The 27,683-nt window shown below is 44.0% G+C and overlaps 1 protein-coding gene across 1 annotated transcript; it reads right to left on the bottom strand.

The window, feature by feature from the left end:
- tsc22d2 (TSC22 domain family 2) lies at positions 1-26,489 on the bottom strand. Its single transcript, XM_076088113.1, has 3 exons — positions 24,179-26,489; positions 2,634-2,685; positions 1-2,341 (listed from the first exon to the last, which is right to left on the bottom strand). The coding sequence occupies exons 1-3, from the start codon at positions 25,759-25,761 to the stop codon at positions 2,057-2,059; spliced, it is 1,920 nt and encodes a 639-aa protein (XP_075944228.1). The 5' UTR covers positions 25,762-26,489; the 3' UTR covers positions 1-2,056.
- Positions 26,490-27,683: the final 1,194 nt, after the last annotated feature.

Below are 27,683 nucleotides of genomic sequence, written 5' to 3'. Positions count from 1 at the left end.
TTCTCTTAATAAAACAGTAATTTATTTTTGACTGAAAACTAAAATTGTCTGAACAGCACATTACAAGGGCATTGTTAAGATATTTTCTCCAAGGCTCAGTGATCACTTTCATACAGTACACTTGGCATGTACACTGCATCTCCTTCAAATGAAAGAACAGAAAAGAATACTCTAAAGAAATAAGAAAGAAGCCTGTTTGCAAAAAGAAAAAGAAAATCAAAGAGTCAAAGATGACTGATTGTACAGTTACCAAGCATTTTGGTTTGGTTCCAAGCCACAGAGAAAGAAACCGAATCGACCCGACGACAGCAGGCGACGGCACAGGAGGCACAAAAGACGCGACACGTACAGGACATCCCATAATATGCTCACACACACACACACAGACACAGACAATTGACTGGGTTCCAGCTTTTTAAAGTGTGAAATGTTTAATAGTTTCCATTGTCTTGTTTTTCGGCGTATATTATTTTTTTGTAAGCAAAGTGTTGGTACACTACAATCGAAATCTAAATGCTGCATTCAGTAAATACATTAAAATCTGCAACGGAGCAAAACCTTTTTCTCTGCATATGAAAGTCGACAGCATTGACTCGAAAACAAAAAAAAAAAAACTGCTCCTTCTCCGACTTATATTTTGTGCACGACACAAACACCTCGCCATTCTGATTTTGTATTCTCACCCTCGACTACCCCCCCTCTCTGCCCGTTGTTCCCGTTCTTTCACAATCATTCACAGACGGACAACTCGACACAAAATAAGAGTGCTGGATAAAAATATGAGGTAAGAAAGTGGTTTGATTATAGATCATGCAGAACATGCAAAACAGCAACAAAACAAAAAAAAAAAAATAGGGAAGAAGAAAGTAGGAAAAAAAAATAGTTGTGTGCCTTGAAATGAAGAAAAAAAAAAAAAAAAAAAGAGACTTACACAGCTTTGCGTCTTTGGTTATAAAGTAGGTCGAACCATTTTCACAGCTTTTCATCACCCAGACTAAACCCCTTAATTCATTTCTGTATTTTGTTTTGACTAAGAAAGTCTAGAAAAAGAAAAAAGTAAATTAATAGATTTCTTTATGGAAACATCCCATCACATCTTAACAACAGGTGCTCCTCCTGTACAAACCCTCCTTTCTCTCGATACTTTACAAAATATACATTCAACCTGGATTTCACCTAATGTAAGCTCGGCTTTAGTGTTAGCACTATTTCATGAGGAGAACATTTTCGGTTATGGAACTTATTGCCTACTTTATTGAGATCTAGTTGCTGCGATGAGACAACCAAACGTAATACCTGACAGTTTCTAAAATACCAAAAAGACCAAAGAGAAAAGGTTTTTTTTATCTTTTTTTTGTTAATAAGTATATCCATGACATTGTTCATTTACATTATGAAAATAGCAGCCCTGAAATAAATAAATGCAAATACTAAAACTGAACTAAAGAAAAAAAAGTATTATGATTCATGTCAAAGTACGGTGGCTCTGAGAAAACAACACAAGCTTTTTGTTGCAGCATATAACAAAGCCGAGGCACCCGCCGGCTTCCTGCTCCTCTCTCGGGGGGGGGGGGGGGGGCTCCCTAGCCTCTTCCAGCCCTGGAGCGATGTGGGGGTCGGGGATACTGGGAGGAGGGACCCTGTCGGATGTCAGGGTTGCACCACCCCTCTTCCACCACTTGTTGCCCCAACAAATCGAGCTCCACCGAGCCCGTCGACCTCGTCCTCCTGCACAAGAACAACATGCAGTTTTTCTCGGTGTGCACCGGCTCCCCTGCCGACCGCTGGGACAGAATAAGACTTTTCGAGGGGTGGTAAATGTCTTAATTATGTGAAGCCCGGCGACGAGCGCGCATCGAAAGCATGGCTCTTGGTAGCAAACGAAGATGCTGTGGATTTCCTCAAATGGAGCATATTGAACGCAGAGTCGAGCCTTTTTGCTTTATGAAGCTAAGGGGACGGTAGCAGTTGTCTTTACTGACGGGATCTTCCACTCCTGTCCATGGGAGGTGTGTGTTTGAGCTTGTGTATTTCGGGAGAGGAGGGGAAACGAGGATCACGCCGAGGTGATGTTGGGCTGATGGGGGACGCTCTGACTCCCCTCGTGGTGAGCCATGGGGCCGTTGTTGTTGTCGTTTGCGACGTGTTGTTGTGGAGGCGTGCTGCTGCCCTGGTTGAGCTGACTGGACACCTGGCCCAGCTGATCCGTGTTGGCCAGCGACTTCAGCACGGCGTTCTCGCGCTCCAACATAGAGTTCCTCTCGTACAGCTCCTTGATCTGCTCCTTCAACACCTCCACCTCCTCGCGAACAGCATACATCAGGTGGCTCTTCACCAAGTCCTGAAACAGAAGAAAAGGGGAAACTAAAATTAGAAGACAAATTACAGCAGATTCCATCCTCAAACAAAAAGGAACACATGACATCTCTGAATTTAAAGTGGGCTCTTTTTTTAAGCAACATCTTTAGCGCTGACGCCTCATTGCCGTGGGGGGGTTGGAACTGCATTTTCAAGAGGTCACCTGTCAATCAAACTGTGTAGGCTACACCGTTTGTATCTATTTAAAGATGTTCAGCAGCTTTCATGAACTGAACAGAAACGGAGTCACCTGATCGCATTTTCTTGTAACTCACCATTGCTTGCTCGATCTTGTTATCGATAGCGACGACGCTGGCACCGGATGCACTGTGGAGACAAAAGAAGAATAAAGAGTTACCACAACATGCCAATCTCACACCTACCACACACTTCAGATTGATATCCATGTTCCATGACAAAGATGACCTCAGAGGATTTCACTGGTGCACAAGAAGTAAACAAAACACATTCTGATTAGTAGATTAACGGTCAGAAATTCAAAAACTCCATCATTATTTTAGTGCTCTTGACTTGGAGACACTTGTGACGAAATTCAACCAGCTGTAAATCTCCATTAAGACAAGCAGATGTGACATGACGTCTTTCACCAGTAAAACCAGGTGTTCACCAAATACCATGACGCCTGCGTTGGGTGTGACTCACATTCTGATCAAACACACGTGGACACAGAATGAAATAAGTGGCACAGCAGTTCTCCAACGGGATCTTTAAACATTTAAAAAAGGAAGTAAAATGCACAAAAAGAAGCGCTGCTTCACCAACACATTTCCACTCAAACCCGTCCGTGCAGAAACAGCAGCAGGAACCCTGATAATAAAAATACTTCGCCGCGGTGATATCAGCTTGCATCTACGCACGACTCCACCACGGTGAAAACAGATCGGTCTCCTGCACGAGTTACGTTCCGGGTGCGGCTGATGTCGCCATCAGCGATCAGTTTTCATTTGTCATTGTAAACCTCATTGTTCTCCACTCCCTGTTAAAATAAAAACATGTTGTCCGTGTGCTGGAGACGCGTGAAGCCTCCACGCCGCGTCAGTGTGCGTCCCGCGTTGTAAACACGTTTCCAAATCCCTTCAGAAGCAGCGCAACATTTGGGTTTCTGCCCCTCCCCCCTCCTCTAAAGGAAAGAAAGGACAGAAAACACCTCTCCCGCTTCACACATGAAACACGAACTTACTGAACCAAGCCAAAGACCCACGCACATTAAAGATGCCCACGGTTAAAGAGTGCTCCTCCTCTGTACGGATCTTTATCCGTTAACGTTTTCTTGCACAATCGCCGCCCTGCTCGGATGTGGATGCAAAAACAAAACAAAAAGGACCGAAGCGTCCTCGAGCCGCTAGACGGAGCTCTGGCCACGAGTCCGGGATGTGAGGGAGCTTCATGTACACATTAGGATGTTTGGAAGAAGTTTACCGCGGAAACACTTAACCCGGGTTACACTAATCTAATGTGGAGAAAACATGTTTCCTGGAGCGAGCCATCCTAAATCCACACACGTTGGAGTAATGGAGGGTTAAAACAAGGTACGCTAAATATCAACTCTGCTTTTTATATTAAATAATTCATATTTTTTTCCATGTTTCGAAAGACTCAATACACGTTTTGAGTCTTTCGAAACATGGAAACAAATATCCCGTGTGCGTAAATTTGATGGAGAATACAGGGAACGTCTTCAATAGTATGAACCAACCTCCCTGAGGACATATGCATTTAAAATATTACAATATAAAAAAGATGAGCGTTGAGATTCACTACATGGTGACCAACATGACGAGGGAGCCCCAGCGCGTGAGGGTCAGCACGTAGTAGGCTACAGACAGCTGAGAGACAAAAACACGTCAGGTATGCAGGACACAGCGCGAGAGCAAACACGCGGATTGGATTTCAATCACGTCCACTGTGACACGAAAGACGTATCTGGACATGGCCGAGTTAAATGCCTTCAGTCCAAAGGCGTGTGTGTGTGTGTTTAAGTCTGGTTTCAGATTCAAGAGGTACCACAATGCACACGACCGAAAACATGTGGATCCAACAGGACACGCGAGCAACAATAATGTGCAGAGCATACACCCACATATTGCACCAAGCACATATGAAAGTCAACTAATCAGATAGTAAAGCACACATGGCAGAGACTGTATATAAAGTGCATTACCTGGCCCAACGTGCTCGGTAAGACATCAGACGTCCCGGTGGTGACGTTACCGGTGAGCAGGGCAGACTGTAGTTCATTTTGCAGCGCATTTTTTTCTGATTCTCCTTAAAAGTTTCTTCCGTAAGCTCCTTTCTTTTTTTTTTTTTTACTTCACCGAGTGTCAAGACGCTAGTGTTGCACGGGAGCAGAGTGTATGTTAAATCCACGGCTCGGTCACATGGTGCGAAAACTAAAAGGGGGCGTAGTTCAGCCTGTCCATACACGCGCTCTCTCTCTCTCTCTCTCTCTCTGTCTCTCTCTCTCTCCACTGACTCACTTCTGGATTCTTTGACAGATGACATTATTCACTTCGACCCCTGAGGCTGAGGACACCTTATTCAACATAAATCTTTTTTTTTTTTGTATTAAGAAAAGTCGATTAAGATGGTTCATGTTTTCATAAGCTGTATATGATAGAAGCTCAAATTCAAATTTGACTAATGCAAGTTTCTATAGGCCACATTGACATTAAACTAAACACCACAGTTGATCATGCCGGATCCACTGGATTCGCGAGCTTTGCATTGTAGTTGAATTTGTAATGCAGAGCAGCAAGGCAAATCAGACTTCCAAATGTCCACTCATTTAAATCCTCGTTGAATCTAGCTTGTCGAGTGAATGGAAGATCTGGCATAAAAGGAGCAACAAGAAATGTTAAAGAGACAAAAAAATAAACTAATTTGTTGCCATTCAGGGTCCAAGGAAAACAAAGCAGAATGGACATTTTATTCAAGGAAGACATGTGGTGCTTTATATAAGGACCGCTTGCCGTGTTCACCTCAACATGGGCCTTCCTCGCAGACTGCAGCGGAGCAGTCCCCCCCCTCAAACAAAGTTTCCAGGACCACAAGGCAGCACATTCCAACTTTGGACACCTCCGGCCTCGAGGCCATCTGTGTCAGAGCCACCATTACGCTGTTACAACACACAGTCAAGCTCTTCACTGAGGAGCAGTTATCCAAACGGTCCAGTTTCTGGATCGATGTGGACTAAAGTGAGCTTTTTTTTCCCATCACCGGCTTATCTCCCGTACCTGCTCACACACCGGAAGCAGCAGGAAGGTGTGAACTTTATCCCTTCAATGTAAATATTACTTTATGTCATCCATCTATCAAATCTAATGTGTTCTCCATTAAAGCACAGATGCAGCGGCACACGTCGCTGTCACAAAGCATACCAACACTCTCTATGGGGCGGCAGCTGAACAAATTAGACCTCAGCCTAATGTGATAAACCCCCCCCCCCCCCCCTTGGTAAGTGTATTTCAAAACAATAGCTGGAGGGTGAGGGCTGTAACAACAGAGGGGTCCCCTCACTGACGTTCTCTTTCCGATGCTTTCTTTTTTTGGGGGGGAAGATGCAGTTCAGCTGCTTCGCCAGACGAGGTCGGCAGAGGCTCCAGTTAGTTGCGACACAAAACTTCAGTGAAAACGAACAGAGCGGCTTCAGACAAGAGCGGTTTAGTCATGACTTTCCTAAATGATCACAACGGATTCATTGTTGTGGCATAAACCAACTAGAAGCTGCTCTCGTTATTTCTGTAATGAGACAAACTCGTCGTCGCCCTGACCCTTGTGCACGAGTAGTAACTTTCGGTAATCTCACTCAGCAGTGTCGGACGAATGCTATAAATGAACATGGTTCAGAGAACTGAAAGTGGCTCCTCTTACTGAAAAGGTCACAACAACTGTCGGATCCTGAACCCTCTCAAATACTGATCACCCTCTCTGATGACAAAGGGATCAGGATGTTTTGCAGGAGGGTTTTCTCTTCAGGTGAGAGACCATCGCGTTCACCTATCAGACAAATTAGATCACAGCAGCACACACATCAAGTTCATCTCATCTCAACACGTTTCTAAAAAGTCTAAGAAGTCCTTCAAGTGCTCAGAGAAAAAAAAGACAGATCAAGTGGACGAGATCAATCTTTCTCTTGTGCAGTGGGTGTGAGTAAAATTCAAATTTGCATTGCGAAATGTGAGAAACTAGAAAAGGACATCCTAAAAGGACATCAACATGCCTGTCATGATCCAATTTAATGACCTGAAACCCGAGTACGACAAGAAAGCAATACAGGAGGGATACTTGGTATTGGGTGAAGCACACTTGAAATGCCCCGTGACGTCTGAAATTTGCATATTGCACTGAAATAGTCACAAAAGACCTTGAAGCAACAGTGACGATTGGAGGTTCTGGAAAGTATGTAAATATGCGCCTGTGCACATTTTCTCGGATGGCGCATTGTTGGGACTTGTCGTCTTGAACGGTGAGTTCATACTGTAGATTCAAACAGCGTCAACTGTAGACTGACTAATACAGACTAATCAATGAGTCAACTCAACATTTTTTAAGCTTCAGATTGAAAAGAAGACATGTTTTAGATAACACAGGAGTCTAAGTGCTACAGTACATTTTCATGAAGATCATGTGACACAATCAAAAGCCCCAAACGGCTCTAAAATAAACCTTGTGAATGAGACTGCTTTGTCAATTTTTCACACTGTTAATAGTATTATTTCATCATACCATGAATATATTTTTTTAAATCTTTAAAACTAGACACAAGATCACACATCGTACATTGTTTGCAGTGTAAAATGTCTGAGATTGTATCTTTCACGTGTACAGTAGTGGTGAGTAACGCTATCGTTAAACCTGAAAGCCAACGTGCTTGTCAGGACGCAAATGAACGACCCCCGAGTACAACAAGCAAGAAACAAGTTACACCAAACGCGACACTTTAAGTGCTGGAAATTCTCCATGAAGACGGAAACTTGTACATTGCACTGAAATAGTCACAAACCAAAGAATCCTGAGTCTAACCACTTCTGTCCTTGTTGCACTGGAATGCTTCAAACAATGGTGACAATTGCAGGATGTTCACAGTAAGTTAGTATGTGCCTCTGAACATGTTTCAGATGCTGGATTGTTGGGATGTGTCGTCTACATGAAGGGTGGTCCAGACTGACACAATGGAGACTAAACTAAATAAGACAGACCTACACAGAGCCCTTGTCTGGAGAGTTTCTTGTCTGGTTTATTTGTCCAGCATTAACTCAAAGAGTCATGAGTAGGTGTGTCCGCTGCCAACGAGCTTCCTTGTAAACACGCCGCAGGAACTGTCCCATGCGGACCCGTGCCTGTTACATAATCCCCAGACTTGGGCAAAAACATCTCAACTCTGCATGTGTCCCGACGTGACGTACCGAGAACCCAACGGCCCGTCTTCCCTTAAGACACGGACACCGCTAGCAGCCCACTTGGTGGATGAACCGGACGCCAGGGAGCATGAGAACGAATTGAGGCCCTCGGGGACCCAATACAAATGAGATCTGTATTAATGAGACAGCTGACCATCGTTCTACATCTTTTACAGCTGACGAGATGATAACGAGCCACAGTGTAACGGGTCACTGCCTCAAACCAGATCTTCAGGCCGCACCATGTGCCTCCATATCATGTTTTACGACTTCTTCCGTTCGCCTCCCCGAGTGATTTGGGCTTGTGCCACTTGTTTGGCTCAACGTGGATTAGGACCTCGCTGGAATGTGTTAAAAGTAATAGTGTTGCTCCGGAGGCTTTAATGGGAAAATCCTGGCACCTCAGCGTTAACGAGCCTTTGTATTCAGCAGAGCATTTATCACGGGATCAAGGACTTAGCCTCATTTGGTCTTCCTCTCTGAAGTGCAGGGTTTGGGTCACACTGATGTCATTAGGCAAAAACACCGGGCCTGATGGATGCCTCAGCTGTTGTATTTCACTCTGGCTTCTGTTTGGCTTTCACACAGCTTGAGCTTCAATCGTACGACACGGGGAAGATACGGCTTGAAAGTTAACTTAAAGATTAGAAACGGGGTTGTGTGGCCAGAAGGAAAAATTAAACTCGAGTCGGAGGTCAAATGCAAAACTCTCTCGGTGCTCATCAGGTCTGCGTTTGACCATATGTGGTCCAGAGGAGGGGTTTAACGGCCAACAGTGGACGCCTATGGTTATATTAGGTATCTCCCAGGCGTGAATGCCTCTTACAGACCGAGTGTGAAGCAAGACGATTGCTAAGAAAGAGGCGTGTGTGCTCAGCAGAACTGTCTCGTATAAATAAAGCTCAGAACGTCAGCAACGTTTCTAAAGATAACGCTGACAGGATGAAAACCTTCAGACAGTGTCGTCTTTGAGACGAGAGCTCTGTTACGCGAGGGGAGAAAATTCTTTGACGGTTACGATTGCCATCAATCAATTCCTCCCTGCATCTAAAAAGAAAGGCCTCCTTAAGCTTGAGATCAGTGCTCTGCACTATGTCAAGTCTCGTCACGTCCATCAAGGCTCTGAAGTTAGGGATTTCGCTGGAGGCGGGGACTCAGTAATCCGTTCAAAATGATGTACTTACGGTTGTATGTGCTTTTAAGAAAGACCCTGAAATGTAATTGGGCTAGGTTATCTGAGGATACGCCCCACGGCCTGTTGGCAACTACAAAGTGTGTTTTTGGGGTTTGTTGTTCATTTGCATCGAGGGAGGATGACTACAATCAAGTCTGTGCCAAGAAAAAAAAAAGGCCCATTTGGTTTGAAAATCCATAAACAGATGTTGAATAAACTAGTGATATTTTCTTTAAAAAGCGCCAAAGACATTCACTTGAGCGGTTCTTTCCTTTCGGCATATCATGAGTGAAACGGCAGCTTTCCCACGTTTCAGCTTTCCTCCTCCTCGTCGTCTCAATAATGCAATGTTTGTCTCCGTGTCATAAACGGTGGCAGCATACCTGGTCTGGATCAAATAACTCTCCGGGGCCCGAGCGTGGGGCCACTAATCAAGTGTGCTCAGTTGGAATATAAATCTGCCTTTTCTTTATTGTCCATAATCATAAAGTTGATCATTGTGGGGCTGAGGGCAGTAAAAGAGCCGCTGCTGCGTTAGCTGGGACCAACCACGGCCTCACAATGTTTCCATTCAGCACACCGACAAATTGCTTTCCTGGAATGTTTACAAATGTAACTTGTAATTCAGTTAGGCTAAAATAAATGAATCTGGTCGCTTGTCGAGCTGTTAATAAGAGGAGATTTCAGTCGAGCTGTATACGATCAAATAAGGGTCAATCGTATGTTGAGCTTGGGAACCGACCAACCCATCGCTGTTTATCCTGGGGGGGGGGGGGGGGGGGAGGACATCGCATGGGAAGTTAAACAGTGGGAATGGGAAGAAAGAAATTGCAATAAAATACATTGTGTGCACAATTACATCAGGTTGCCATGTTGATTTTAATTAACTGATTAAATGTTTGTTCAATAAATAGCAGTAAGTAGTGAAAGATATCAAGTTTTCCATCATCAAAGACAGGAAACCAGAAAATAACCACATTTTAGCAGCTGGAGATGTTTGACATCTTTTTTAAATAAAAAGACTTGATTTATCGAGATAATTAATCAAAATAGTACAGATGTGACAAAAGCATTTTGTTCCTCAGTATTCATGTGACCTCACTCTCTACGTCATTTCTTTTGTACACTACAACTAATTCGTTCCACACATTTACAAACCTGAGAAACTCAGATTTTGTAAATGGACTTCTCATGCAGTCTTTGAAATTCATTTTGAACATTATTAGCAAGCTCCAAATCTGTTTCTTACCCTTATTTGAGCCCATAGTGCGGCAGCAGAACTGTAAAAAAAATAAACGGGTAAGCAAGTTTTGATGATGACAACGTAGTAGAAACTTGCACAACACAAGTGATTGTGAAGAAAGTACAAGTGATGAGAGGACGCAGTGCCCAGCTGAGGCTTTACATTTTTCACAAAGCAATCATTTCCAAGAATGCTCCTTTATGCCCCCAAACTATTTTGGGGCACTAATCTTTCTTTGATCACAACTGGGAAACAACAATTGGAAACAAAAACTTAACTGTACTGCTTGTCTCAATAAAAAAAAACTAACGGCACTGTAAGAAATTTAACAATTTAACTACATTAGCATCCGTCCACTCAGCGTTTTCGTATTTTAAGCATTGCCAAAAATAAAATCATATGACTAATTCAGATGAGAGATCAGTTTTGTCCCAAGAACGACCACGGATTACTAAAATAAATCTAGCCGATTGAATCCTCTAGCTAGAAGAGACGTCACGCACACATTTCAAATCAAAATGACTAATTTCCTGCAAATGTCCTCAAGAGTCCCAGCGTTCTGGGATTCAACCCTTCAACAATATGCCTTGGAGATACTTGATCAGGCAGTGCGATATAGTTTCATGACTTAACAACCCAACAGAATGTTCCCCATCAACATGCAGCCACTTTGACTCCAAAGTCTGTTTGCCGCCGTTTGTTGGCAGCTAATTAAAGATCCGTGGCAGAGAGTCAAGATCTCAAACAGTCTCCGTGAGCCACAGCACATGGGAACAAGTAGTGCTCGTGACTAATGTACACCACGGACACATTTACTCCCAAATCAAAACCAACTGGTGTTACTTGACAGGTACTCGCATGTTTTTAAGTTGATTAACAATCCATCGATGACTGTCAGATTTCATTTACTCCACAGAATGTTCTGTATCATATTTCTGCACTCTATTTGATAGCAAAAGGATGTGAAGTCCACAAAGACCATAGACTCATGAACTTGTGTCAGACGGGTCAATTAACTTACACGTACAAATGATTTTTGTCCCTTTTCTTTGGCCAATTTCAAACTTTGTTTAGACCCAGAAGTAATAAAGGGATTGCAGCAGCATGTTCTCAGTATTGTTACCTTTGCACAGCAGTGACTGTCCGTCCCTGCCTGGATAAACTCTATATCTGCTATCGCCAGATAATCAGTCATAAACACTAATTCACCGGATGTCGTAATGTTCTGATGACTTAATTTCAAGTCCACAGAAAAGGATTGTGCTGCAAATACAATGCTACACGAGTTACAGAAAAGGAGCCAACAATAGTGCATCCTAGACACCCTGCTCATGTTGATATGTATTTCACAAGGCTTTCTTAAACATTATTTGCAAGGTAGAGCGCACTTCAGACCTAACTATGTGGTTTAAATACTCTATAAGTCTATTCAAACTATGAGAATACCCTGCATCATTTCCTAAAGCCATCTTTAAATCGCTCGTTTGCAAGTGTCACTAATTGACAAATGGTTTCTCCACTAATAGTTTTCCATGAGTTAATAAATCGGAGTCAGTAACCACCAGCTTCTCTTCAGAGATCATGACGTAATACAACACGGCCCCCGTCATGTTATCTCATTGTGACGGGCTATTTGCAGTGCTGAGACCCCCCCCCCAGCACGTCATAGGAGAGAAACCAGAGCACCGGACCCTGGTGACGGGCAGAATGTAGACGCTCAAAAGTGTCACAAAATGCACCACGACGCTTCCTTCAGTTCACCGTGCATTGCACACTCGCAGCTGCTGAAATGTCCAGCTTGACAAGTCATTTAATTCAGTAGTTGGGTCTCAAAATGCCGGTTCGTGATAATTTGGTTTCGAACGCAACAATGAAGCTGCTGATAGCAGAATGTTTTTGGTGAATTCTACAATCTTCATGTGATCACTTCTCGGTGAAATGTGGCTTTTTATTTGCTTGCTTTTTTAAATCTCCCCACTTCTTGTGCAAAGAAATTGTAAATGTAGTGGTTCTTTAACACAAGCCTATCCACCACAAGGGGAAATCCTAACGTTGAAAACTATAATTGTACTTTTTGAAACATTCTTTATCAAATAAAACACACGGAGTGAGTGTATAACATGGGTATTGTAGGTCTTAAGACTTAATGATATCAGAGTTAAACTTGCAAACAGTGCAAGTAGAATGATAATGTTACTCGTTTAAAACTAAAATACAAAACAAATAAGACTCCTCTGGACATTGGTGACAGTTGACGCGTTTTCCTGAAAAATGACACTTCAAGACTCCATAAACAGCTAAACGAATTGTCAAAATGGACATTTTCTTGGAAGGTGCACGGGGCTTCAAGGGGTTCAGGGTCTGGTTTAGTCGGCCGGTCCAACCGACCGACCGACAGGCTTCGATCGTTGACAGGCTTTGACCCTCGTAATCTGCTAGGCCGGAAAGCCTGGTAGAAAGCAGTGGACGGGTTCCGGTATTTTAATGGAGGGGAGGAAACAGACAAGAGAAACATGAGTAAAGGAAAGGAAACGTGTACTCTGGGGGAAGAGAGACTGAAGGAGAGGAGAGGAGGATCCCAAACCACGCTGAGAGGTCAGGTCAGAGGAAATGATTACTGCCATTCCTGCTGCTGTAAAAAAGGATTTTGCCAAATCAACCAGGACAGAAACCTTAAGGATTGCCACTTCAATGTGCTAAACCAACATCTGGTTGATGCAACATGTTTTGTTTGGTACTACATACATCTGTAAAACCCAGAACATTTATTTTTGCTAACAGACAGGTGTCTGGTGGCAATTTTTTCAATAACTAGTAATCCAAATGCTTGAATAGACTTAGAATTTGACAAAAGTGTTAATTTACAGTAAACAATGTCAAAGGTCACCACCGATCAGGGAGGATCTGGACAGGAAGTCATCTATTAACGCTCATGAATTCACTAAAACTCTAAAACTACTTGGCCAGACTGATTTGAAGAAGAGAAAGTGAACTCTAAACAGGGAGTTCTCCTGAGAGGCGATACGATCACGAACCACATCAAATATTCATCAGCATTCAGGTAATTGCTAGCACAGGATGTAAACGATATAATCTCAGCCCTGATGACTTTAAAAACAGTCCAGTAAGCTCGACTACAATACAGACAGCAGTATTTTAGGTATTAGACTGATAACATTGTATTTTCCTTTGGGTTTTGCCTGACTATCAGGGTTGCACATTGGCTGACACCATTGTTTCAACTTCATTCAGAGTTTACACTTAAAAGATTAGGGAATTAATTTTCAAAAACAAAACAAAAAAAAGCATGGGTTAACCATCCACTACTGTATTGGTGACTTTCAAGAGTGATTTACAGCTAAATTTCCATATCTGAGCCCATAACAGATTTATCTTAGCTGCGGTTTAAAGAGCTCACAAACGAGACTCTTCAACTGTGAGCTCGGCTCTCTGAAGGAGCAAGAATTCCTGGTTTTATCGGGACAAGCAGAGTTATCTAAAGGAGAAGCTGAGAGAAAAGCAGCGAATCGAAATCATGGAAATGGAGAATTAGAAAAGTTGGGGAAAACAGGGAGGCGTGGCATGTCACCTCAAGTGTGCTTCTCAGTCCTTTATGTAGCACTGTGACTGTCCCCTGGCTTGTTTACTTGTACGAGTCTCTAATGCAACAGGTGCCTGGAGTGACAGTACAACTGTTCATTAAGATGCATTAGACAGAGCCTAAAGCTCAACACAATCATTTACCTAATAAAAGTTACAATTCGTCGATTAGTCCATCAACAGAAGAGGAATCGGCAACTATTATGACAAGTGACTAATTGTTTAGGGTTTTTTTTTTCTCAAGTAAATATGCCAAACGTTTGCTGGTTCCAGCTTTTCAACCGTGAGGATTTGGTGCTTTTCTTTGTGGTTCACGATCGTAAACCGAATCCTTTTGAAACACTTTTGGACAACACACGATATTTGTGTTTTCTGCTCCCGTCACATTGAACTCTCTGTGGCCTTGATCTTGACTGAAACATATCAGTCCTGCTCCTCAAAGGAAACAGCACAGTCATGGTTAGACGCAGAGAGAACTCAAAATGTCTTTTGTGCAGTAGAACACAGAAAGAAAGAAAAGCAAGTTGAATTTCTTTGATAACTTCTTTTACAAAAAATGGGGAACAATGGAAGTTTCACTGACTTTTTGTCACGTGACTGTTGGTCTCAGCCGAGACCAGCTTTTTCTGCATTTGTCGCACATGACCCGCCGGAAAGGTGAAAATCTGCAGATACTGACGGCGGTTACAGTAGTTTAGGCCTTTTTATGCTTTTCTTTTCCGATCCCGCCGGTGGATTTTGGGGTTTCGCGGGTAGAAGCCGTCTTTACACAGCGCACGCTGTCGGAACTTGTTTTGTTGCTGGAAGCAAATATTTAAGCGACGACAGTCAAATCACTTCCTCCGTGTGTGAAAAGATAAGAAGCTGAACAAATAAAGATCAGTACAATGTCGGCCACAATCAAGCCGGGACATGTGGCCACAACAATTAAAACTTATTAGTAAAATGTATATATTAGTGATATCGAGTGGCATCTTCGACTGAAAGATGCACAGGTTCTATTCAAATGAGAAATGATCAACTTGTGACAGCTATTATTGCATTACTTATTAAAAGCTGCAACTATTTAAATAACTTTGTCATATAATGACTGAGAATCTGTTTAAACGACTACATTTAGATTTTAAATGTGGGCAGGATTTCCTTAGTTCTGTGCACTTTTATGAGTTCTGGACACAAGTCTTTGCACTTAAACATAACTTTTGCAGTTCAAGTTAAAGAGCGTGAGTGCTAACACGTTGAGCAACCATCCTGCAAATAGATGCCAAAAAGATTGGATCTCACTCTCATGTTGGGCGAGCTGCCTGAAGCAAAGTCGTACTATGCTGTCAGATCTAAGAGGCCGTTCCCCGGTCTCATGATGTGTGCTTCACCAGGGATTTAGCAGCCAGGACGTCTTGTCAATAGAGAAGCTTCATTTGTGTCATGTCTCTTAATGACACATGAAGAGCCTGTCAAGGCAAACATTAGTATTCAAGATTTACGATACATACATTTGATTAGTGGCAGCAAATGTTTCCCCGAGCATAAAAATGGTCGTTCAAATCCTATTCTGTTAACATGTTATGTAACAACGACATAACCGTGATGCTCCGGCTTCAGCAGAACAGCAACTTATAAAAAAACTAGCATGTCCACAAATCCCTGTGCTGCGACAGGTTAACAATCACACGAGATGAAGACTAGAACCGCGAGCGGGACTTTGCCTGTAAAGCCCACTCGATCCTTAAGCTGCTGCATAAACACGCGCTCCCTCGGGTCACTTGAGGAAAGCCTCTGCTTTCAATGGAACAAATTAAATTCCCGCCCTTTAAAATAACTTAAAAACAAGTCAATAATGTCTTGCAGCACGCCGCAAAAGACAAAAACATGTTGCGCACACTGGGTTGTTTTCCTGCAGTTGTTTATATATATATCTTTATTCTAATGTCAAGCATACAAACCTGTCACTTTTTTTGGTGGGGGGGAGGGGGGGGGGGGGGTTGAAGCTCCTGAGAGGAGGCAGAATAAAATTGTCAGAGGGACGGGATGTGAACCCAGCAGTTGGAGGAGTTCTTCTCATAATGTAGTGATTAGGAGACGCCGTGGGAGAGAGAGAGAGAGACGGAGAGAGAGGGGAAGAGGCTCGATGTGACCCTCTGCATGGGGCCCAAACACTGCAATCAGGCAAAGTCCCAGCTGTGCAGCTAACCACCACTGATAGCACAAGCCTGCCCACTCTCCTGTGGGGGAGAGAAGAGAGGCTTGTCTGGGTATTTATGACTCAACTTCAAAAACACCTCAGTAAATAAGATCACAGGTCAAGCTTTAGCGATGTTCTCCAACACCTCAGCAAAGATTAGCAAAAAATGTAAAGTCGGTGTAAGACGAGTGAAAATATGTCGCACCGATACGGGCATTCTCGTAAAGCAGAGGGTGTTCATTTCTGCTCGGTAACACATCATTGTTAGCGTTGAGCACAGATGACTCGGTGTAATTCAGGGTTCTGGGTTTCCTCGTCGGCCTGGAGCTACAAAGCCACACTATCTGCTCAGTTTCACTTGGCCGGGCTCAAGTTCATCGACTCCGCCGGTTAAATAAAGTGTCGTATTGGTTCCTGGAGCGTGACCCCGCGCCAACTGACGTTTGCCATACTGGCCCTCGGGTCTGTTTCCGTCTCGGCTCGTCAGCTGCTGTGTGATAACACTGGCCCGTCACTCTCCGGTGTTCTTCCCAGCTGTATTGCTGGTTGGACTGTGCATTCACGTCTCTGTGCAGATTCCTCAGACAACATACCGTACACTGGGTGTGTCTTTTGACAGTACATTGACTGCACACTATGACCAAAGCCCCGCACCGGTCATAATTCCCTCTTTAACATCTGTTTTATATTGCTGGGAAAATATCTCCATCATTAACTTTATTCAAGTTTCTCACGAAAAACTAAATGTTGTGAGATATCATTTGAACACCTCATGACAGCGTAATAATTTACCAAATAGAGCTTGAACACATCTTTAATGCAAGTCAATGCAACCTGCGTTAACGTTAACTGTTAGCTCAGTTATAAGCTTGACTGAAAACGGAAATATGGTTCAGTGAGTCTGTAACCGTGACATCGGGAGGAAAGCCCATCTTGGAAACGTCTACTTTGCACTTCTCTAAAAGGTGCAGTATATAAATGTTTTACGAATAGTTAAATCTTTTGCTTTTTTGCCATCTTATCAAATATTACATTTTCCACGAGACCTATGTTTCAGTGTCTTTGGTGACCTCTTAATCCCTTGAGTTGAACATCCCAGGGACTGTCCCACTGTCACACATGTTTGTTGTAATCCTACTTCAACGATAAAATGCCAACGCTCCCTCCCTGTGTTTGCTGAGCCGCATTCATTGACAGCACGGGAATATTTTCCATTGTTCGGTGCGGAGTCTTGTACCGAGGAGGAGGCGATGGTAGCGAAGCGGCAGAGCAGAATGTAGGAATCAAAAACATGGTTGATAGAGTAAATATTAAATTAATATGTATGGTGAGAAACCATACAAATCAATTCTAAAGTCAGGTTGACTCCACGGGGTTTTAAGTGCATGTAGAGGCTGACTCAGATGAAGAACACGGGAGGCACGAGCGTGTGAAAGTTCAGAATGAAGCAGTCATCACACCTCACCGTCGTGCTAACCAGCAGGTCAACATGCCTGCCCGTGGTCGTTATAGGGCTAAGAAAAGGCCGACAGAGTCGATTAGATTAGCAAATGAAAAGCTTCAAAAGGATGACAGGACTCCGGTTATCAAAATGACTATTTGAGTCAGCGGTTTTGCTAAAGAAATTAAGTGACCGGAGTCTGATTCATGACACTATTATGTTCGACAAAAGGGTTATGAAAAGACTCATCATCTCCAAAGTGGTAGCAGTTACACAAGAAACACAAAACATAATTACAGGAAGTTATTTGATGGAACACAGGAGATGAATGATATCGTCTGGACGAAGAAGACGACTTCATTCACTCGTGACAAATCAAACCCGATCCAGTGATAAGCTGAAGTACAATCTGTTCTGCAAATAAACCGTTATCAGTCTACCCAGCCACAATGACTCACGTCCCGTTCTCTTGTAAAAAATGAAAAAAAAATCTGCTCATTGTAAGGAGGTGGTGGGGGGGGGCAGAGAGAGTGGTTCACAGCTGACGAGAGGAGACGCTCGAGACGACGGAGGAAGTGTTTCACAGAATACGAAAGCAGACATCAAAGCAAAGGAGACGTGGGCTCTTGCAAAAAAAACTATAAAAAAAAACTGTGCCTTTCTCAGCCGAAGACGGAAAAAACTAAAAGTAGCGTCGAGGTTTTCCATTGGCTGCGTCGATGTTAGATTAAACCAAACAGACATGACCCGAGTTGGCCTTCAGAGCAGGTTGTGCTGCTGATTGATAGAGATTCACTAACTATCTATATTCTAATGATTCTATTAGAATATAGATACAACAAAAAGTGGCATCAGTTCACTGTTCAAGTCATTTGTCAAGGAAATGTGATTTGCTGCTTTCTTTGTGATAGATTTTGTGATTGTGTCGAGACAAAGAAATGAGTTTTCGCCTTCAGTAATCGGTAAACATCACCGTGGGCTGTAAGAAGTTGTGATGGAACTCTCTCACAATTATATAGAACAAACAAATAATCAAAATAATAATCTCAAGATTACTTAACTTGTCCATAAACTTATTACAACTGCCCATTTCCTCATCTTAGACCAATATATTGAATATCTTCAAGGATCAAAACCAAGGGATCCTTATAATTGCTCATGCTGTGTTCTTATGTTAAAAATGTATTTAGACCAAAACTCTCAAATGTTCAGCCTCAGAGACAATCGGTTCGTCTTCACTTCTCAGTTGAGTAAAATGTTCATTGGAGAAATGCGGCATCCAGTAAGAACTGAATTAAAGGATCATCTTCTGTGTGTGGACTTTAATACCCAGAGACAGTCAGTTAGGAAGAAGTTTGGGACGGACTGGGAAAAGAAATTAAAAAAAACACTCAAGTCAGTGAATGGCAAATGAAAAAGACAATGAAGAAGAAAAAGCTCCCAGACCCTGGAGACGCCGAGAAGACGCCAAACATGGCCACCCCCTGAAACCTCTCATTCAGCCTTTCTTCAAAACTTGGAGCCTCTCTTCAACTCTCTCAGCCAATCCCACACTGTCATACCACGACACACACACACACACACACACACACACACACACACACACAGAGAGAACAGATGAACAGTCACAAGCACCAGTGAGCCAGATCAGTAGACGACACCCATTGAAAGCGAGCGGGGAGCACAGAGAGAGGACGGATGACTCAAATGCAGCTGCCTGCCATGCTTTCCACACATCCTCATTACTCACTATTCAGTCATGTCGGAGCTCCGTGGGGCCGCGGGCTCTGAAACCCTGTTGTTAAGCCCCTCGCTTCCCACTCGAGGAGACTGAATGGCTGAGACACACATCTCCACATTAGCCGATTTAGAGCTAAAGACATTTATACTCCACAGACTTACAGTCAAACTTCTTCTCCATACCTACAAACTAAGCTCTGATCTGGGGTCAGCCTTAAAAAGCATTCCTCAACAAAAATCACTTAATTTACCCCCCCAAACTATTAGCATTTCCTTTCTTCTCCCCCGTCTTTATTGCTCTGAAACATAGGTTTCCCCGCTGTACTTTCAGATGTATTATTGCTCATCATTAGCATAAGACAAACTCTGAGAGGAGAGCAGTTCTGCCCAGTGGTTGTTCTCGCTCTTTCACTTCCTCAATTTTGCACGAGAATATCTGACTTTACTGTAAACCAACAGGGTTAGAGACACCAGCGTCGGAAATACATCAGATGAATTCTGAGGAAACTCTGAAGGGTGTCGTGTTGAACACACTTATTGCCAGACGATTCAAACTGATTCAGATCCATCGACACATCAACGGTCATGGTGTGCACCATGCTGCAGTCACAAGAAACAGCACAGAGGGAGAGCTATCGGCTACAGGTGCTTCGTTTGGATGAACTTCAACTTTCAACAAGGTTTTCATGGTGATCATTAAGGCTGCAACTAAACATTTGTTGTATTATGGTTTACTGTGTTGTCTTTAATGCGTCAGAAAATAAAAACTGCCCATCACAAATTTCTCAAACAACAGGATGATGTCTTCAGATTGCTGGTTTTTGTGGATAAAAGTTCAAAACCCCGCCATGGAATTGAGTTTACCATCACATATGAGCAGGAAAAGCAGCAACGGCTAACATCTGAGACGCTGGAACTGCGGGATGTTTGACGTTTACGTGTGAAAAGGTCTAATTTGCGTTAAACAGATCTAAGAGCAACATTAAGACTAGTTTAACACTTCAGACCAGTCTAAAAATCTCCCATACTCCTGTAACTGTGTGAAAAGTTCGTCATTAAGCTTCTGAAAACACAGATGTCACCAACATTTGTGAACATCAAAAGTTGCGACACATACAGCGGAGCATTACTCAACCTCTCAGCTCAGCGTAGCCCACTCTACTCCATGTTCAAAGTACAGACCGGGTAACAAGGACAAATTAATTAGTGCTTACTTAACATGTTGCAAACGCTCAAAAGAGGAGTCTAACCTGTTCTGTACTGAGACCATGTTGGGAAAAAAAAAAAAAAAAACACCAACAGTTTGCACACCGTCCTCGTTCCTGGAATAGCCTGCGACTGATTCAACGGCTTCCAGGACAAAGTGAGTTCGTTCTGGTGGGCCACCAGCAGCGTGGCTGTTTACTTGCTTTGGCAGGTCCACTCTAATTGGAAGTGATCCCCTGACCACATCTTGCTGAGATAACAGGGCAGGCCCTGCTGTGCTAACTTATTCAACCACTTTGCCTCTTCATCTGATCTTTGAAACTTTAGAAACATATAACAAACCCGACATGTTTCAAATTCAAACACACTTCACCGTACCGTGAACTTTCACTCAAATGTAAAAGCAGAGAGAAGAGAGTTTTGTGTGTGAACTGATCTTCTTTCTCTCCGGGTTGATTAAAACTAGAAAAGACAATCATGTGAATGGGGTAGCAAAAAATTGCAGCAGTTTAGAAGCAGAGCGCGAGAGTGTTAAGGCCTCAGTTAGGGAGTGACAAAAATAAACAAGAGCCAGAACAGACAGGAGGCAGGGCCGGCGGTCCAGCCCAAAAAACAGAGCTGGTGCAGACCCGTCTGCTCAGCCCGGGGCGTCCCACAATCACAGCCATTCAGGGCTCCTGGAATGTATCCCCTGGAAGTTCAGGCAGGTCAGCTATCTGTGGAAAATAAGCTGCTCCCTTGTTTCCAGGCACCAAACTACAACCCCCAACACACACACACGCCCCATCCCAAAACTGACTCTCCATCCCACCATGTCCTCACTCCCTCCCCCTTTGTGTTTAACTGCCAAGAGATAAAAATGGAAGGATGGCAAGTACAAGCACCGAACACGTGTGTATTCAGACTAACCAAACTTTTGACAATTTGCCGTCACTCAACTCTCTGCACTGAAAAACAAGAGCTTAAACTTTAAAGTCATGAGGATAAAACTCTGTTCATCTCCCCAGCATTCAACCCTAATGCTTGTTCAACTGAACAAAAGGACACACTGCAAGTGTCTTTTCACATAATTACTCTCCAGCAGTCCAACCATTGTTTTCCAAACTGCAGGAGCCCCAGTTGGTGCCGCGACGACTCACACTTTCCACCAAGTTGAACTCACACACACACACACACACACACACACTTTGCAGCCGACCTTTCAGAACGCTTCCACTCAGATTACTACTTTATGTGACATTCGATGTGTTGCGAGGAGAAATCAATCTTCCACAACAGAGTGATGACTTCATTTGTTCGCCATCAAGACTTGTTGACATTTGTAAACTTGGCAGCTGGTTTACTTCCCTTTTGTTGGGACAGAGTTCATCGGCTTGTTTGCCGATACGAGCGGCAGTCTTTTAATCTGGCAGAAACAAAATAAAGTTTATGAAAACATTTCTTGTGACGAGATGACACTGACGAGGAACAATGACCTCCCACCAGGCTCTTGTATTTCACACTCTCCAACAGCCAAAAAGCAGACTGTGGCTGACCTAGGTCTCTCAAGTGTGAATGTGTAGGCTACATGGGTCGGGGTGATGTTTAAAAGCCGACAGGCAAAACTTCTCATCACCCGCGAAAGACGTTCCGACATCACTTCAGACTGCATTTGTCTTCGCTGCTACAATTAAAACGCCGCTGTTCTTCAGCTTGGTGAATGTAATGTGTGATGGATTTATCTGTCCCAGGGGCAGGCAGCTTTATCTCTTTACTTGAGAGAGACGCAGCGCGCTGACCAGAGACGCTAACCATCGCACGCCGAGGGGAAATCATTCTAATCTCGCACCTCCACACCCACAAAGCTTTGTTCCACTTCTGTGATGGACTCTAACTCAAAACGGAACCACACAATGAAATTTGTAAGAGATTCCTCGACGAGGCTCAGCTCGTGCACAGAACAAGGCACCTCGGACAAGACTTTGTAAATCTGTGTCCCGTTAGATTGGTTTTCCAAGAAATATGTTTTTTTTGGTCCTCGTAGAGATTTATGAGTTGACAAGGAATTTGAATTACAACTGCCATATCCTGTTTGGTGTTTGCAGCCATGCGGTTTAACTTATCTTTCTGAAACATTGTTACAAAGTGTGGCTGAAGCACCACTGGCTATGTAGCAATTTTGTTGCAAATCGGACAACACAAAAAAAACTGGAACCTAAATTATAGCAGCCCTATGTGGGACCCTATTTCACACAGCTTTTTCTTTTTTAAACTTATGACAAGTGTGCAGTTTCGAGTATCTAAAATGTACAATCTCGTGGAAAAAATGAGGAAATGTGCAGAGAAGATTTAAACCCATCACAGGTCAGCAACAAAGCAACAGTTTGTTGAACTGATGCGTTAACAGGGACTCGTCTGAGAGCCACGGCAGAGGGCAGACATCGTCCCGCTGATTCAGTCGGGCCGTGTCATCGCTGCCACGGACACAGATAGCTTACGTTAGCCTGCCATCAGTGCAACAGTTGTGTGTTTGTGCGCCCGTCTGTCTGTCCTCTCTACCTCCCCGTTAGTCCTGTCCTGCTGCCAGCATCACTATAGAGACACAGACAGCCACTGATGTCACTCCTCTTTTTTTTTTTTTTCTCTCTCTCTCACACACACACACACACACACACACACACACACACACACACACACACACACACACACACACACACACACACACACACACACACACACACACACACACACACACACACACACACACACACACACACACACACACACACCTCTCATGAAATCATCAGTGACAACACACACGTTTTTGCCCTCAGCACACAATCAACCCATGTGTTATGCTGCTGGAATAAAGTCTGTTGGTAAACAATGATTTGCCTCAGGAATAACTAGACTATGAGAGAGAAAAACACAAACACCTCCTCTAGCTGTACCTTTCACAACGACCACTGAAGAACAGAACAGAACACACGGATAAGCACTGAGGTATGAATCAAATAAATTCAGGATAGACAATGCACACGTGTGTGTCTCTCCTCGGCTTCCTTGTAATGCCAAAGAGGGGCAACACTTCAGCAAAAGCTGTGTGACGGCCATCTGACAGACCCTTCAAATAGCTACAGTGTTCACATTAGAAGAGTACAGTAGGATAGTGAAGTACCGTCGGTATTTACAAGGTATAAAGTAGGGAGGCTGGGATCGCTGCCCAGGGCAAGTTGACTAACCGTCTCTCCTAGACAGACAGGAGAAGAAAAACGGCTACATTTGGGGAGTTACGCCCCCTTAACACAAACAGTCTGTATGGTTGAATGGAGGCTTGAGGGAGGAGGATGTGGGTTTTGTGAAGAGGTAAGTTACTATGCATTGTTTTGTGGGTTGCCTATCATTGACAAAGACAGAATATCCTGTCTCTGCCCGTTTATATTGGCTCACTATACCTCTAATACCTCCTTCCTCTCAATGTACAACTTCACACTTAGACACGGAATTAAAAAAGAAGCGCTTTGTTTCATTGATCCTTAAATACAACCAATCATTTTATAGTTAGTGTGCCTTATTTTGGCACTGGGAGAGGCGTTCTCCACAGCTTGGTGTATGACCACAGTGCAGAAGAATGCAACGAGGATGTTTAATATGAGGGGAAACTTCCAGATACACACTTACTACCTCCAACAATGCATCAGTGCTGCTCCAGGTTATGGTCGCTCATAGATTCAGGCAAAGTGATAAATACTATAATACTGCTTGATCGCCCACATCTGAACAAAAAAAAAAAAAAAGCGGAATCATTTCACATATTTGTATTATACCCTCTTACCTGTCCTCATCCACATCCATTGTAATATGGATGCCAAACAGGCTCTTGACAGCAGGACTGGGCAGATTGAGGCCCCTGCCGATGAAAGGCATGACACCGTCTTTCCCTGCCACCACAATGGACCGATTATCTTCTGTCTGGTAACTGAAGATGGAGGGAAGGCCTGTTGCTCCTCCGTGGGCGCCGTAGGGCATGACAAGTCCTCCTGTGCCCGGCGTCTGACTTTGCACTCCTGGAGGGGTGATGGTGGTACTGGGCACTGTGGCAGGTGCGTTCTGGACACCGCTGTGGGAGGTGGTGGAAGGTGCAGGGGCTGCGCCTAACCCTCCTGAAGGCTGAGTCTGGCCCGCATGCTGCCGTTGGCCACTTCCTGGGAGGATGGGTGCCATGGCTGATGTATTCCCTACTTGCAGCAGGAGACCCTGGGCTGAGGCTGCCTCTCCACCAAGCCCTTGGGCTCCCGGACCAGCAGGGGTGATTAGAGGCGATGGTACCTGGCTAGTTGAAGGCCCCACGGGGAGAGCAGACATGGGAAGGTTCTGAGTGCTTGAGACAAAGTGCTGCTGACTATAGTCCGGCTGACCAGTTGAGAGGCCAGTAGGATGAGTAGAATAGGCAAACTGCTGGGCCTGCATGGCAGGAGGCATAACGGGAGTCTTCTGATGCACGGCACCGGGGTGCACACCATTGAGGCTGTTCGAGAGGAAGTTCTGGGGAGCAACAGGCTGCATATTGACCTGAGCCTGTTGTGGTTGCTGCGATGCTGTAGTTGTATACCCCGTGGACTGGAAGGCACTTGCTCCGCTCCCTACCTGAGGAGCCCAGCTGTAGCCTTGCTGCAGAAGCTCTGAAGGGTGAGGGTGGACAGGGTGGTGCACGGTGGAGTAGCCACTGTCCGTGGTGTTCTCCAAAGTCTGTGCAGAAAAAGCACTGCTAGTGACCACAGAGTTACTGGTGGGCCCGAGCCCACTGTCCCGGTCTATACTGTGATCGAGGGTCACAGTTGGCTTTATGCTATCCACAGTTCGATTAACATTTGAATCAGAATCTCTATCGTAGAACTCAGTGCACGTCCACCTGCCCCGTCTGAAGGGTTCTCCAGTGCCATGGTCAAGTTTAATGACCCTGAAACGGGAAATACAGCTGCTGTTCACGGGTGTGTGAGTTACACTGGTGGAAATAGTGGCAGCGGGGACTGTATTGATGACTGACGGATGGGTGGCTGAGCTCAGGACAAAGGGTTGAGTTGTAGCTGGCACGGGCCCTCCTAAATGATGTGGAGTGGCACGACCAGTGCCTGTACTTTTATAAGAGAGTCCCCCGTTTACAGGGGCCGTGGTGGGCGGCTGAGCCTCCTGATGCTCCCCTACGTTGTTTAAGGTTTCCTCGGAAGAACTCCGCTCACATGCACCTAGGTCGGCCCGACCGACGTCAAATATTTCCGACGACACGTCCTCTGTCCGGGACTCGTCCGGATCGTCGAGGCTTTCGGTGTCGTCAGTGATGCTGCTGGCCGCCACCTGAGCCTGCGTTACGCTCGTGATCTGGAAGCAACTTTTCTTCTTCGCCGGCATTTTCGACATGTTGACTACCTGCGTAAAGTCTGTCTTCTTCTAGATGAAACAAAGTGCTGGACTTAATGTCCTGCCAAAGTAACTCACAGTCGACGGATGTGACACAGACACGTACAGTCACAGGATATTTCCATTCCGTACCCCTTCCTCCCTCTTGTCGGAGAAAAGTGTCACAACCGAAGCCAGACCCCTAAAAACTCCCGAAACGGTCCGCGGTGTGCGGTCGCAGCACGCTGGTGACTGGTGCTCCTATTCCGGCCTCTCTCTGACACCCGGTCGGCCTTCCCCGTGTCCCGACTGTGGAGTTGCAAACAGGCCCTTGTCAAAGTTCTTGTTCAGCTGCTGCCACCGGTACTTTAGTCTGAGGCGGGCCCGGTCTCAGCCCACTCTTCTCACTCAGCTCTCTGTATTTATCACCGACTAGCTAAGTTAGCTGATGTTAGCTAGTTCCCCCTACCTCGGTACCAGCATGTGAGAAATCATGATGTAAACAAATCCATTATCTTTCCAAAAAAGAGTATATAATCCAGCGGTAGACGGAGAAAACCTCTCAAAGTCTGTGAAGTTTTGCTTCTCGTCGTGTGGACAGCTCACTTTTGGCAGCTGCTCGTAGCAGCTAGCTGACAGATAACCACTTTACCACAGGGCAGAAAGCTAACGCGGAGCTAACTCCTGCCTGCCGCTCTCCGGACCCAACCACTCGACAAGATGGCAAGAGCGAAGTGCATCCTGGGTATTGAGGTCAAACTAGTTTTCTGTTATCTCAAAAAATAAATATATACAAGTCAACAACGCCACAGACGTGTGTCTTATGGTCCACACATGACGTTGTTGCGGCTGTATTTAATTTTAAAATAACTTAGTTAGTATTACGTGAATAAATTGTCTCTGAACTATCGCTGTCGCCGACGTCACTTCCGGTTAACGTCCCACCCGGTAGAAGCAGGAAAGAGTTCGCCAGCAGTCGGCAGATGTTAGTTATTGGCTGATGTAGGGTTTATAATTTGGAGATTATACATTCAGATAACCTAATTAATTACAAATACAGTTTCACAAGTATGCATTTGTATTTACTTTTGCTTATCATCCAGTCATAATCTGAAACCATTTATATTTAAATGGACCGTAGAACGTCTGATGTTGCCTGACAGAAGCAACTTTTCGGTTTTTGGAAACATCTTTTTTTAACTGATCTATGTTGCCCGGGATTAAAGTCTGACTAATTTTTTCAATCAACTGAGTCATAATCCTAATGCTTACTAGGCATAATTTTGCTTAACGAAGGTGACATCCATAAATGCACTCTTTACATGTGTGTGTGTGACTGAGATTAATAATAGTGTGAATGCTATAATGTTGGTCACTGTGCACATGTGTATATGTTACACAAATCAAACAACATACAGACACTCAAGAAGGATAGAATTAAAATGAAAAACATAAATTATAATAAACTGAACTGAGAATGAAACTGAACCAAACTAAAACTAAACTTATGCACCAAATCATGTGAAATAGAGGAAATCACCTCATGTTGCCACTGATGGAAGAAACTGATGTATAAACTTGTCAAGGCATGAAAATGAATCATTTATTAGCCATAGCAAAGCAGTCTCAAATCACTCCTCTTGTGTGAAAGTCAATTTTCTACTGATTGTTAGACACCAGCACACCTCTCGCTCTTTCAATATAAAGATGGTCTGAAAAGACTGAAACAACAAAAGCGTTGATCACATGTAAACTCAGGATTTTACTTGCCAAAGTAATACTCTACCAATTATAGAAAACACTGGTTTTGCACATTGCCATATCGTTCATATCCAGTCATGTCCAGGAAGCAGGAAATGCCTCATACATATGGCCCATGACTAAGGTGACCCCTAAGGGTAAAGCACAAAACAAAACACATTCAATCATCAAATGGAATACAC

This window comes from Anarhichas minor, unplaced genomic scaffold, assembly GCF_050575085.1.
Source record: "Anarhichas minor isolate MPS153535 unplaced genomic scaffold, ASM5057508v1 ptg000010l, whole genome shotgun sequence".
Lineage (NCBI taxonomy): Eukaryota > Metazoa > Chordata > Actinopteri > Perciformes > Anarhichadidae > Anarhichas > Anarhichas minor.
The sequence above is the reverse complement of the archived record's forward strand: the minus strand, read 5'-3'. Positions and strand labels throughout refer to the sequence as shown.